This window comes from Prosopis cineraria, unplaced genomic scaffold (genome assembly GCF_029017545.1).
Source record: "Prosopis cineraria cultivar Desert tree isolate PC_DT_omini unplaced genomic scaffold, ASM2901754v1 PC201, whole genome shotgun sequence".
Lineage (NCBI taxonomy): Eukaryota > Viridiplantae > Streptophyta > Magnoliopsida > Fabales > Fabaceae > Prosopis > Prosopis cineraria.
The window spans coordinates 1-14,964 of NW_026555528.1; the positions used below are offsets into that span (position 1 = coordinate 1).

General features: G+C 31.4%; 1 protein-coding gene across 1 annotated transcript; it reads right to left on the bottom strand.

Moving 5' to 3' along the window:
* Positions 1-7,469: 7,469 nt before the first annotated feature.
* Positions 7,470-14,196, bottom strand: LOC129295845 (uncharacterized). Its single transcript, XM_054934433.1, has 5 exons — positions 14,159-14,196; positions 13,765-13,847; positions 10,157-11,231; positions 9,036-9,307; positions 7,470-8,573 (listed from the first exon to the last, which is right to left on the bottom strand). The coding sequence occupies exons 3-5, from the start codon at positions 11,188-11,190 to the stop codon at positions 7,786-7,788; spliced, it is 2,094 nt and encodes a 697-aa protein (XP_054790408.1). The 5' UTR covers positions 11,191-11,231; positions 13,765-13,847; positions 14,159-14,196; the 3' UTR covers positions 7,470-7,785.
* Positions 14,197-14,964: the final 768 nt, after the last annotated feature.

The window sequence follows — 14,964 nt, forward strand, 5'->3', positions numbered from 1 at the left end:
AAAATTAAAAATTACTTGTAATATTAATCAATTACAGTAGTTTTCTTTTTTCCCCTGAACAATCAGTTTATATGAAAGTAACAGACCCATCGGAAACTGCACAGAAAAGAACCAATCTTTAGGGGAAAGAAAGTACCAGAGCATGTCTTCTGAGTAAGGAGCTTGTAGAAGAGGACAAGAATCCCGCAAGGTGAACGGCTTCGGAGGAAATAAAGAAAGAATTGTGATCCTTAATCGTAAACTTGAGAGCCACCAAAGCACAGAGAGCAAGAAATACGCCCAGAAGATTTTGACTTTCACAGATTGCTTCCTCACCCACCCAAACAAAACGCTCACAGGCGAACTCCTCTTCTTCCCATTATTATCAAATATCAATGATGATTAATATGAATGAATAGCCCCACAAAACTCAAATGACCCAAATATGATTATGAGTTTTCGCTTTTGAAGACGAAGACGAGACGCACACACAGAGTGAGAATGTGAGAGAGAGAGAGGTTGTTTTTTGTAGACACCTCAAGCGCATGCAGTAGGTGTAGGTGGTGAGAGTTCAACTCACATTGAATTTCTGGGCATTTCTGGGGACCAATTAGCGCGAGAAACATGTGGCGCATGAGACGAAATTTGGGTAATAAATTTTATAACCTTAAAAAAAAACTACAAAAATATCAAAAGTATCTAAATTTTTTTAGAAAACAATATCTTATAATTTTTAATTACTAATTTAAAACAGTTCAACCTTTATATTTTTTAATTCGAAAGTCAGAACAATGCACTTTTTATAACTTATTTTTTATTTTTAAATTTTTTTAACTCACCAAAAAATTATAAAGATTGAATAATATTGAATCTAAGTTTAAAAACTAAATAAATAATTAAAAAAATTAAAGAATAAAAGTTACATTAACTGTTTTTATAAGAATCTAATTTTTTTAATTTTAAAAATAAATGAAAATATTGTATTAATATATTGTATACTTTCTCCGTTAAAAAATATAAGGCATTTTTAATTAAATTTTATGTTTTAATAAAATAGTTATCTACTTTCTAACTAACCTTATCTTTTCATATTTACTCCTATTAAAACACCTTATAATAAATATAAAATTATTATTAATAGGAGCATTTTAAAAAAAATCAATGATTGCACCTTAAAAAACTAAAAATGCCTTACATTTTAAGCACACAACTTCTTAAAAAATGTCTTATATTTTTTAACAGAGAGAGTAATAATGTAAGAATATAATAATGTGTGATTTTTATATATTTATTACAATCTAGAGGATTTTTCTATGATTTTAATTTAATTATATTTATAATAGTAAATTAGGAATAATAGATTTATGGGTTGTGGATTTGGAAATAATATCCATGGAGATTTGACTTTTAAAAGACTTTTAACGCACAATTTACTCTGGCCCTGATAGGAAGGAATGAAAGATTCTGAGTCCCTGTAGTATTCTAAAAGGGCAATAATATTAATCAAAATATCAAGCTTTAATTTTCTTAATAAATGCAGATCTTTTAAAATTTTGTCTCTTTAAATTATTATTTTTATTTACAAAACTATACTCCTTTCGTTAAAAAATATAAATCATTTTTTGAGAAATCTTTTTAAACATTTTTAATCTTTAAGATAATTATTTCCTTTTTTTAAAATATTTCTATAAATAAATCACTTTATATTTTATTTTTGGGTTAAAAAACCTATTAAATAAAGGTGAATATAAAAAGATGGAGTTTTTTGAAGATAAGTAATTTTATTGGGGTAAGATTCAGTTAAAAATGTCTTATATTTTTTAACGGAAGGAGTATAAATTTTGTGTATTTATAAAAATTTGAAGAATGAATTACATTATTTATAATTCATGAACAATATGATTCGTTATACTTTTGTACTCTAAATAATTGTTATGATAATATTTTCCAATTTATATTCTACAATAATTTAATGACATGTTTTATATTTTGCTAATGATACATAATTTTTTATCATAATAACACCACATATTTGGCCTTTGACAAGGGGGAGGAATTTTTATACATTAAAAAAAGACGCATTCACGTATAAATTTTTGTTTGATAGGTGTCCAACTATACATTATACAATTTTAGAAAGTCACAAATCTCTTCTTTCAAAAATAAAATATATGTCGCTTTAATCTTTTCTATAATAAAAAAGTTCATCATCAATAATCAAATCAAAATTAACCATAAAAATATAACAAGTTGCATTTTGGTCATGAAGTCATAAAAAGGTTATTTTATTTTAGATTAAAATGAATAAGATTTGCTTTAATTAAGATACATTGCATTTGTTAGTCAAAAAAGGGTGGGGAGAGAGAGAGAAAGAGAGAGAGGATACATTGCATTTTTTTTTACATTGAATTCATCACTTGATACATTGCATGACTTCTTTCCTTTATGGACCTTGAATGTTTACATATCCCCTCTACATCTAGTTCCAAATATACTGTTTCATTTAATTGAAAAGAAATTTGATATTTCAAAATATAAAATATTTTGATAAAAATAAAATATTATTAATGATATTTTTTAATGTTACTTTTTTATATAATGTCTCTCTTAATTTTCTTTTACAAATAGATTATTAAATGAATGATATTTTTAAAAATTTATATTTTTACTTTAAAAAAATAAAGTTGTAAAGTGTATTTAATAAACTTTGTTAATACGTATAATTTTATCTAAATGTGTCTTGTAATTTGAAATGAAATAAATAGTATATATGAGTATAATAGTAAATAGTTATTAGCTTTTCTCCCATCCCCTTCTAAACAAAATAAAAGATCATTAAAAATTCCTCATCTCACTTCTCTTTCAACAAAATCAAACAAGGCAATACAAAAACATTACCCTCCCCTCCTCTACTCTCAAACCAAACATAGCTTAACCTTTTAAGTTTTTTGATGATTTAATTGTTGTTTTTTGCACGATTTATCACACTCAACAATTAAAATATGCTAAAATTCTAAACAAAATTGCATCATTTTAAATAGTGAATTAATCTAACAAAAATAGAAAGATGAGTCCTTGCACTTTGCTTGAGTTTTGCTATAAGTTCCTATACTTTTTTTTAGTGTTCTAGTTTCTTATACTTTTATTTTTTGCTGTTCTAGATTCCTAAAATCGCTCATAGAGTGATATAAAATATTAAAAAAATAAAGTGTAGGGTGGTTAGAATACTAAAAAAAATATAAGAATTTATAATAAAATTCGAACAAAGTGCAGGGATTAAAGTTATATTTCCCATTATCTCTATATTGTTGCCTAAATAAGACCTACATTTGTTAGAAGTCATGTTCTGGCAAAAATGCATTCCATTAACTTTTGGTGCAACCAAAAAAAAAAATATCACACACAAATTTTTTCCATTTAATGTGAATAAAAGTTAAAAAAAAGTATAGAACTTTTTTCCAAATGTAAGTTAAATAAACCATATAACTTTGATCACAAACGAATAATATAAATAATAAAGTAAAAGCTAAAAGCTGAAAGATGTCATTTTAATAAGTTATATTTTTAATAAAATAATTTAATATTATTCCTAGGGGTGTGATTTGTTGGTATTTTAATTTTATGAAACGTCAACATATAGTATCACATCTTTGGTGAGTCATATTTGAAAAATAAGCCATATAGTATCATACATTTTAACTCATTCATCACATTCCTGGTAACGAATATAGGAAAACATGTATAATTTAAATATGTTTTAATAATATAAAGATGACCATATAATTAAAAGAAGAGAAAAGAGTAAGTGATTATAAAAAAAAGTTGAAATATTGGGTCAACCCTTAGTTTTGATGATAACAAATTAGAGAAGATTTTATTTAATGGGTACATAATTGTCTTTAGAAAGGGAGAAGTCAGGTATAAACAACTACTTTGCTTTAATCTCTTATTTTAATTTTCTCTGAGTATCACTACAAGTATTATGTTGATACTATTAAGCCCTTTCTATTCTAAGCCTTTGATTTATCCTTGCTTTTATGGGTAGTGTTATTGACAATATCCATACTCTTATCAAAGCTAAATTCTTTTTGTATCCCTTGACTTTCAATAGTAAGATCCCACTATTGGTATTAAGCTTCTTTGAGGTCATACATCTCTAGAAGTATTAGACCCCTCCTCTATCAATATTGAAGCTCATAGTTACCTGTTCTTTATTCATATAACAATACGATATTAACAAGTCATTATTGGCATCATCGTCACCACCTGTATTGATCAGACACTTTTCCTATTGTTCATTATTCTAACCTTTTGAACCACTACCTATATTGTGTTATCACTACCAGAATTCACCTGCCACTATTGATATTCAAAGCCCACTACCTTTATTAATTCCTTTGAAAAATTAATGAGTTTTACAATGACACTTTCAATACTAAACTCACACTACTAGTATTAATATCTTGTTACGAAACTTCGTTTTTCAAAGCTAATTCAATAAACTTTTATTTCTTTGATTTAATCCTTCCTATCCATTACTAAGTGTTGTGTAATCATTTCATTGAAGAAAAATCATTTTAAAACACACTTTGGGTAAAGTTTTATCTTATTCCAATTCTTTGTTACCCTATTGTGTTTTTTCTATCAGTATTCATTTTACCTACTTTTTATTAAAGCATTAAATACATTAAGACATTTATTACTTCTCTTGTTGTGTGTGAAAATCTCCATCATAAAGCATTGTTTAACACTCTTATTTCTAGAGCAACTTAGAGAAAATAAGCTCAACACTCTAACGACTAATTTGATGAGTCTAATGGATCTTTAATTGACTTCAATAATGAAGATGGACATAAAAGTGTCGTTATGCAAACTACCTTATTCATTACTTATCAACCTTCTATGATTACATTTATTATATTCACACTTCATTAATTATATATCAGCTCTTCGAGAGAGTTTTCATTGTAGAAGTTCATTTTATGAACTTACTTTGTTTATCTTTATTTTTTATACTTGAGAACAAATGACTTAAGTTTAGAGAGCTAAAATGGGGTTAATCATTACTTTGATAAGGGGGAGTGATTCAAACTTGTTTGGGATTGTATTAAAACAGCCAAGGGATTGAATTAATTTTGGTAGACTTAATAGAGAAAATATCAAATGAAACTTGAGGATTAGACGTAGGTTTAAGTTGTTGGAATTTAACTAAGATAAATACCACTACACTCTTCTTTCTCTCACTCTTCAATTATTTGGTGATATTATTCGTTCTCTAAACTCATTTATTTTCAGCATTATTTGTAAAAATTTCATTTAACCCAATTTCGTCTCTCTTGGGCCTCATTTACAAACCTTATAATTTCCTTGAATATGAAGTTTAGCTTAATATGACTGCTTTGATATCCAAATTTTCTTATAAAAATTAAGTAGGGAGAATGACAGTTAGATTCTAAAAGAATAAAGTAATGACAGTTAAGTCTTCGATAAAGACTTTTGTAAAATAAATTATAAATATAATTTCAAACAAATTTTTTTGTTACAGTCTCAAAATTATATTTGATATTATACTTATTTACAATTGAAACTCATAAATTTATAATAATTAGGATTGACATTTTTAACTTATTTTTTTAAAAAAATTTATTAGGAACTTAACTAATATTAATTCAATATTTTGGGAGCTAATTGTCATTCTCCCTAAAAGTATACCCTGTTAAAAAAAATTATACTTTTAAAATATATTATTATATATAAATTTTACCTTTATCTGGCCAAAATAAATATAAACTTCAACTTTAGTTTCCATATTAATATCAGGTCAAACAATTGTAGCAAAATGAAAATTTTGACGATGAGTTAAAAACTCAATATTCAAGATTAAAATGATCCAAGTCTCCTTTTAAATATTAATTTGGTTAATGAAAAAAAAAGCAGGTTGAAGTGTGGCTAACGAATAGAAAAAAAAAAAACCCAAAATGACCCAAAAAAAGAAAAAAGAAAACATAAACCCAAAATTAAGATGAGAGGAGACAATAACAACTAATGCTATTATTGCCTGCTCCTCCTGTTGCTGCTCCTACGTGCTATTGTTTGGATAAGTTGCTCCTATGTGATATCGTTATTGCTATTGCTACTAATAATAATACACTCACATTGCATATATAGGGTAAGCAAGAGTGTTTTCCCATTGTACACATGTAGTATGAAAAATGAATTGTATTATTTATGATTTTTTAATAGTAATACTTATTAATATGTGTGTGTGGATGATATATGGGTATTTTGATACATTGAGTGTACATAAATAAGATGAAATTAAAGTAGGAGATAATTAGTAAAAATTATATTTAATTTGTGCATGTGTGTGTTGGCTCCAATTTCTTTTTTTTTTAAACATGAACATATATAATAAAAATTTATATCATATGACTACAAAATTTTGAAAACGAAATGTAACCTAAAGAGTGAAAATGACAAGAGAAAAATATGAATTTCATAAATAAAATAAAAAAGATGGAATCTAAGTGGGGCAAACCTAGACGATGAATGATGATACATATAAGACAAGCATTGGGGCCTCCATCCTTATCTTTTCACAATCTCATTTCCACGTGCTTCATAAGCATCACAAATAATTCATTTTCCCTTAAAATAATTTATGCTTCATCGTACATTTTTGTCTCCTTGAATATTATATAATTTGTTGTGCTTTGGAAGTCAAATGTCCTTACATACAAGAAATACATAAACAAATGTTTTGGTGGGTAAGAATTAAGTTTAAATCACACCCGTCTCTCAAATTTATATACAATAAGCCTTCTCCCACACTCCTAATAAGTAAGGTTAACTACAGTATATAATGTTATTGTATTTTATCATTAACTCTTAAATTTTATTTAGTGCACAAATAATTTTTTAAATGTTAAAATTTAATAATTAATATTTTTTATTTTTTATAAATAATTCATCGTTATCAATTGATTTGCAATTTTCCTATAATTGATTTTCCATTTTCCTATAAGTATATGGAAAATAAATTCAACCTTCAGACTTTAAGCCAAAAAACGTGCTTAGTTTCAGATTTTAGAATACATATTTATAATAATCAACAAAATTTGATCCAATTGATAAAATTTGACTCATAACCTATAAATTCATTGATCAAATCTTACTACTGATAAGTGACCTAATAAGCCCCCATGACCCAACTTATTTAATTTTTCCATTAAAAAATGTTTCTAATTTTTAAACTTTAAGTTGCAATGTTGTATATAGATCATCGAATGTGACACATTTCGTTGGTGAAATAACAGATTATTAATAGCAAGAAATTATATTCAGAAATTTGAACTTTAAAATTTATAACAAAAAAAAGGAGACATCTAAGTTTTAAGGTGTGCGTCCTAGTGGCCCAAAAAAAAAAAATTGTGCGTACTAATAAAGCTGTAAATTCCACAAGCACCCTTTCAAATAAGGATGAACAACAGTTGGTCAAAATAATAATAATAATAATAATAATAATAATAATAATAATAATAAGGATGAACAACAAAAATATCACATACACCTGATTCAGATCTTCTGTAGTTAGAAGTTTATAAAGTGCTTCAAAAGCAAAGAGAGAGAGAGAATGAGTGTGTAAAAGGGGGGAAAAAGCAAGAACTCAGATATTTCTTGTGTCGCCCTCTCTTTTAGTTCATGGAGGTACTCTAACTTTAGAGGATCCAAATCACAAACATGCCTAGTCTAATGCACTCACTTTTACATTTCCAATTTCTCAATAATATTTAAATTAAGTTGCTTTCATCTAGCTGCACCTCTTGCACTCATTGAGGAGTGGTACGTGGTGCTTCTCTGCTTCCTGTAGGACGTATATACATCATCATACTGACTCACCTCATTGGGATTGGCTGTGGCACCAAGTCCTAGCCTCCCTGATCCGCTTGATCCCGGTTTCCGCTCCACACTTCCATCAGCATACATCCCTGTCTCCGGATCTGCCTGCAAGTTTGGGGGTGGAGGGATACAAGCACCGCCCTTCCTCACTGGCAGCTCCCTCTCATAGTCTCTCTCATACTCATCTTCTTCATCTCTTGAATCAGATTTCATTGGACCTTCAGAAGGATTAACCTCCCCAATTTCTTTAAAGAACTTTGAGACTCTTTGCAGAATATCTGATGGTGGTACAGTGGACGGTGGTATCACAGTTGGGATGTCTAAAGGACTCAAAGGAGAATATGGAACGCCACTGCCAATCTGCATCTTTTTCACCATTCCTGGAATAAGGCCGGGCGGGAACAATGGATATGGCGGTAACTTCTCACCAGTGCCAGCAGGTGGAGGAGACATTAAATGTGCAGCCAGCGGTTGATTAGCTGGTTGAACTGATGAGGGAATGGCCATGGGCCCTGCGAAAGCACCGGAAGGAGCAGAATTCGGAAGAAACTGCTGAGGTACCATAGATGGTGGCATGGACTGCCCTAGAGCAGCATGCTTTTCAGGATGATCTTGCTCTGGTATGCCTGAACCAGAAACTGGCCGATCGGATGGCCATTGCTGGACAATAGGGTTAGGAGTCTGCTGCAACATTCCTGCAAGTAGGAGAGAAGGAATCATGAATAAATTCTTAACTCAAATAAACTGAATCTCAAGGCAACAATATCTTCCAAACAGAATAAAATCTCAAGTGATTATGCAGGCACCAAACCAAGTTTATTAAGAAGCAATGGCTAAATTAATCCAATACTGGTGGCATCATAGATGTCTGTGAGTGTGAATCACAATTTTGCAGCTTTATCATTTATTTGACACGTCAGGAAAAACTCAAGAGAATAGCATCTTATGTTTTATGGACGGTGAAACCAAGGAAACAACAGAGTTTGCCTAGAAAATAAACTTGAGGAGACAAATTCTTAATGCAAGAGACGTTATCAGTGTCGCATTTTTTTCATGGGGGAGGGTACTTCAAAATCAACAATTATCATCGCATCTCTTGAATATTGACCAACTTTAAAAAATGAGGAGTATTTATTGACTTTTAGAGTAAAAGCTACCTGAATCTGATGAAGCGGATAATAAATCCTTTGAAGGCCCAGGAAAAGAATTTGTTTGTAGTCCACCAATCATCTCACCCTTTAGTAAAGAAATAGTCTCTTGATCATAAACTTCTTTAGAAGCCCAGAACTCCACCATTTGATGCAATCGTTTCCTGTATTCCTCATTGCTTTGAGGATTATGATATATCCTTGCAAGCATAGAGCCCAAAACAGGTTTAAATGCAAGGGCTTCATTGTCAAGGTCGTGGCTGCTTGCCCTCCGGTTCAAGCTGTAAATCAGCAATGCAGAAGTCAAGGATGACAAAAAGGAGAATCCACAATAGCACGCATGTTATGCTCAAACTCAAAACCAGGATGAAATAAAACAAGAGAGAAAGAAAATTTATCCATCCAAAAATCTTTAAGGAGATGTGCAATGAAAAAAAAAAAATGTCACTTCCCACTGGTGGTGGCTGGATTGAGCGGTAAGACAGTCAACATACCTCAAGTAAGGTTTCATGTTCGAATCTTGTAAATGGAAAAATATCATGTTAGGAGTAAGGTCTCGTGTGTCAAATCTTGTAAATGAAAAAAATCATGTTGACAGAGCTTCTCTTCAATTAGGGTCTAACCCAGCTCAAATCTGGATTAGTTGTAGTATTGGATAACAGATGATTAATCACCCAAAATACATATATAGAATGTTTGGTACACGAAAATTTGTTTTCTAGAAAGGAAATGAGAGATTCACCTAAAAAGAAAATAAGATAAAGTGCATTTTCCATTTCCTTTCTAGAAAACAAATGATTAGAAAATGATTTTGAGGGAAATTTGAATAAAAGCAAAATTCTCCAGAAGAGTATATTATCTGTTGATCTTGAGGGAAATTTGATTAGAAAATGATTTTACAATTTTAGTCCACAAAAATACCCATTAACACCACAAACATGTAGATGTCCTGGAAAGCAAGGTTCACCAGAAGTCGCACAGGACTGCAGGACCACAGGCAATTATTTTGCAATTGTCTAATAGCGCACAGTTGTTGTCATTCAAGGACAAAGAAGCAGTAGACATAAGTTATATTTGCGAAAAGGCAGCCAAAAAACTTTGCATAACAGTTAAATGATGATGTACTTTACCTGTCAAAAAGTATGTCATTGGCAAGATATATGATATGCAACTGCCTTTCAATGTCATCTAGCGTGAAAACTCTGTCTCTAAGTGCCTCTGCAAGAGCTGGTGCAAATGCAGATCTCTGCATGAACCAAATTTTGGCACCTTTAATTGATTCTTTTGTACCATTTAGATTACTAAGAACATTATTGAGATCCACTGCAACATCAGATGGAAGTGGGCCAGAGATCCCTTTATAGGACTTGGATGCCTGATCATAATCAGCCCGACCATGAAGCCCAAAAGGCTGAGGATGCTGATGGTGGTACTGCTGGAAAGGAAGTGGGTTCATTTGAGGTGGACCTAGCATTGAAGCTGAGGAACTAATTGCAGCAGCATTCATTGGGGGAGCATTTAAAGGAGATGGGTTCATCATTGGATTTGGTGGAGGATGAATCATAGGCATGGAAGATGGTGGAAAAGGTGGATTGAAAGGACCACCTGGAGGGCGTGTTGACAGCCAAAGCTTGTAACGATAGTAACCATGCCCCTCCCCTCCAAAGAGGAAACTATAGGAAGGATTGTCTTGTTGTTTTTCACGTATCATGGCCTCAAATTCAGGACCATTTTTAGCAGCATACTCAACAAGTTTGTCAATACGTTTTTGGAGCTCAGGATCAGAAGGAGGAGCAACTGGGGGTGGAGCAGACTCGTATTGACCATGAAAGGGGGACGGAACAAGGGGAGGAGGAAAATGAGAAGGGAAAGCAGGTGGTGCTTGGTGCTGCTGCTGAAGAAGAAGATGAGGAGGTGGGGGAGGAGCATGGGGGTGTAATTGTTGAAGTTGCTGCTGCTGCATGGGGTGAGGGTAGGGGAATTGTTGCATAGGAGGATGTGCTGGACCTGGGGGCAGAAAAGGAGGGCCATGCACTGTTGAAGGGAACTGCTGAGGTTGGGGATGAAATCCATATTGTTGCTGTTGTTGCATAGTTACAGCTTGTCGCTGTTGTTGAGCATATGCTGGAGAAGCAGATGCATAATCACGACCCTGCCGTTCCATCAGTGTTTTTATCAATTCAACTTCAGAGATTCTCAATGTACCTACAATAAATGAAAATGAAGTTCCTTCATTTTTTTTTTTCTATCAGATATGGAGAGAAGCATTCGGTAACATTATCTCAACCTGACATATTAGTCTTTAAATATTTTTCAGTAGTAATGCAAGAATAAACAATTGAACAGCTCCTCATAAACAAGTTCATCCACTTAAATTATTTGTACTGCCCACTGGATCGGAAAGGTCATGAATTACAGCAGCTCGCATTGCTGTGTGAATAACTGACGTCCTTAACCAATGTATTTATGATGCATAACAATATCAATTTATTGTTCCTAGACCAAGAAAGGCAAGTTCTTATTTCCCCCCTAATAAATTTTAGTAATGCTATTTGCTTCAACAAAATATACAAAGTAAATTGCAAATATAAACATCAAGGACATGAAACAACAGGAAATAACAGAAACGTGATAGAATCAACACTATCAATTAAGTAGTTTTTAATTCAATAGAGCGGAGTGAAGAAGGGCGATTTTGATTTAATATTCTCTTGTTTGGTTTGAAGGGAGAGGGCATGGAAAATAATAATAAATAGACTGTTATACCCCAATCAATTTTTTTTTTTTGTCTTTTGAATGATTATATTACAACTCATCCCACTCTTAATTTAGAAATGTCAACAGTTTTAGCCTTGTGTATTACACAAATCTCATATTTATCATAATTCTAATCTCACAAATCTCAACTGAAATATTATAATTCTAATATTAAAAATAAAATTTACATCCAATTTGTATAAAGACAATACAAAAAATTATGATACATACCAAATTCATAATGGGCGCTATAACCAAGGCACCCATAAGCATCAGAGCAGTATTTGAAAAGAATTATACAGCATGGATTTAGTAATACTAGCTGAAAAATGTCTAACTATGATGCAAGGACAATGAAATTGGTTTTTATACAATATAGGAAATGCTAATGACCAAGGTGCAATTACTCATGGCTCCTTTTCATACTAGTATCTGACTGCTCAATGCGGTGTTATTATAAGGTGTTGTTTACCAATATAGTAGCTAAAAAATACTAGCAAGATGAGAGGTTGTCATAACTGCACTAACCCACCTAATTCCGTTAATATGTATGTAAAATCTGCAAAAATATCACAGATCTGAGCTGACATTTTTCACCACCCAAAACTCATCAATCATAAGCCAATGCATTTTCTGGGGTTCATGTCCATTGAATCACATGATCAGTAGGGTAATATGAACTCAAATGCTAGGGCTATCAGAACGCCAAGATTCTATTAAAACAAACTTATTAGTTCCATCAAAGAAAAATGCCACGAGTTACAGCTAAATAGCATACGAATCTTCTAGTTCTAGTTTGGACAAAAATTCTAGCCACAAGTTTTCAAGAAGTCCTATGTTCAAATCATCTTGCCATGTTTTTACAACGAAAGGGAAAAAAGTCAGATTAAGTCAAATTTCAGATTTTTCTGATATAAGCATAGCATATAAGAATCAACTGAGAATCAAAGTTCTTAACACAATATACACACAAAAAATATAAGGAATATCTAACTTGTAAATGCCACTGCAGCCAAGCTAATTAATATTTCCATAGGCATTTTCCAAAGCAAAAGTACAACCAACAACATCAGTACAGCCAACACAAAATGATGTTAACCATGCATGCAAGTTACTTTTGTAGCTTTGAGTTTGCTCTCTACCAAATCCCTCAAAATAACTAACAGGTATCTAACAAAAGGTAACCTGAGATGTCCTATTTGAACAATGATATTTATTTATTTATTTATTTGCTAGAAAATTGATGTCACTCGAAAACAATGCTTACCATTATCTCCAAATTCTCTGAATTTATCTAATCCAATTTTGATTTTACCTTCCCTCTAACTTAATATCTCTGCATGTAATTCTATATGGAATAAGTGGTTTTATTGGCATATTTGGGCAACCTAGTTGTTGATTATATTTTAGATCAAATGCAAGGTGTCGAGAATGTGAGTGATTTAATTTTAATGAAGAAAAATTTTACCTTTACCTCCAACAGGAAAATCAGTCATGCCAAATATGCGAGGAAGATTACTGTAGTTAGTTTCATAGAAAACCCATACTATTAGTAAATCCATATTCGAGGAAAAAGAGCAAAAAAAAAAAAAAATCCACAGAATGGAAAGATGTATGAAGCTAGACATGAATTTAAGCATAACCGATATATACTTACATGATTTCTATATAAGGATATTGATGTTTTCAAATTGGGTATGATGGCATTCATAAAAATTCAAATGGACATCGTCTCCATCTTTAAGAAACTGTGAATCACTTCATTGCAATGACAAAATTTTAGCTCTAATATAACTGATGAAAGAGAAGAGACAGACATAAACTCCAAACATAGATTATCATGTCCACTGAAAGCCAAAGGAATCCATGTGGTTTTTCAATCAAACCAATCAACGACAGCTGAAACCAGTTTTGAAAAAGGCATGCGATCTTAAATCAGCAGAAATTTCTAAACTACTAGAGCAATAGATCGAAAGCTCACCTGTTATCAAAGCCTCGCCAAACTGAAGCGGCGACAGTGACGGCGAGAGGGAGGCTGATGCAACAAAGAAGCAGAGCGGCGAACTGAAGCAGTGCAGAAACGCGTGATTTTTTGTAGTGAGGATCTTGAAATTAAATTAAAACTAAATCAATTATTTCCCTTAATCCCTCAAATTTTAGAATGAAAATATTCATTAAATCATTTCTTCCTATCCCCTCCATTTTTTATCCCTCCAGCATACACACAAACGTAAAACCCTCAAGGGAACAAAAAAACCTAAAAGCTCAATTCGTAAATGCTTTATGAGTTCGAAATATGTAATTTTGCCAGCGCCAAGATGAAGACAATAGGTTACATTAATCAAGAATATTCGCGTGGAGATGAAACAAGAAACCTTAGAAGGGCATACAGAGATACAGTACGCGAAAGGAGAGCTCAAGGTGAGTAAAGAAGCAGACGTGCAGACTGCGATAATCACACTGTAAATCTTTATGGGCCTGTTTCTCTCCATCCTGTCCTGAGCCCGTTACCGTTAGCAACCATCAGTCTCAAATCCACATTCTACCAAAAAAAAAAAAAAGCTCAAGACCACTGAGAAAATTAGAAAAAGAGAAAATTATAAGGAAATATCAAGTAATGAAATTACTCCTCTGCTTTTATTCATAGAGCAAGGAAAGAAGATAAACTTTGATCTTATTTATAAAGCACTTCACTATTTTTCATGTTCACCTTTACCTTTTTACCCTTTTCCTCATTAAATGTTAGAAAAAGTTATTAAAAACATTTTTTTTATCTTTATTAGATGTAAAGGTGGAAAGTTATTAAATTTTAAATAGAATTAATAAGTTTTAAATTATTTTTTAATTTCAGTGAAATATATTGAAAGTAATTTATAAATAACTCTAAAAGGAGTATGTATTAATAATAATAAATTTTATAACCAATGAAAATTGAATTTAGCAAAAGAGCAAGCCTCTCACGACATGGCAAACCAAATAAGTGCTCAAATTTAATGGAAGGCCTCGCAATATGATAAATATTTAAGGGTCCTTTTAGGTGAGTCACTTTTCACATTCTAAAAGAACTTTCTCACCTGTGGAATGTGAAAAGCTATCTAGGTGCAATTTGAAAGAGCAAATGAGCTTTTCAAATGTATTTTGAATGCGAACTTTTGAATGCTCAAATTTTCTATTCCTTTGG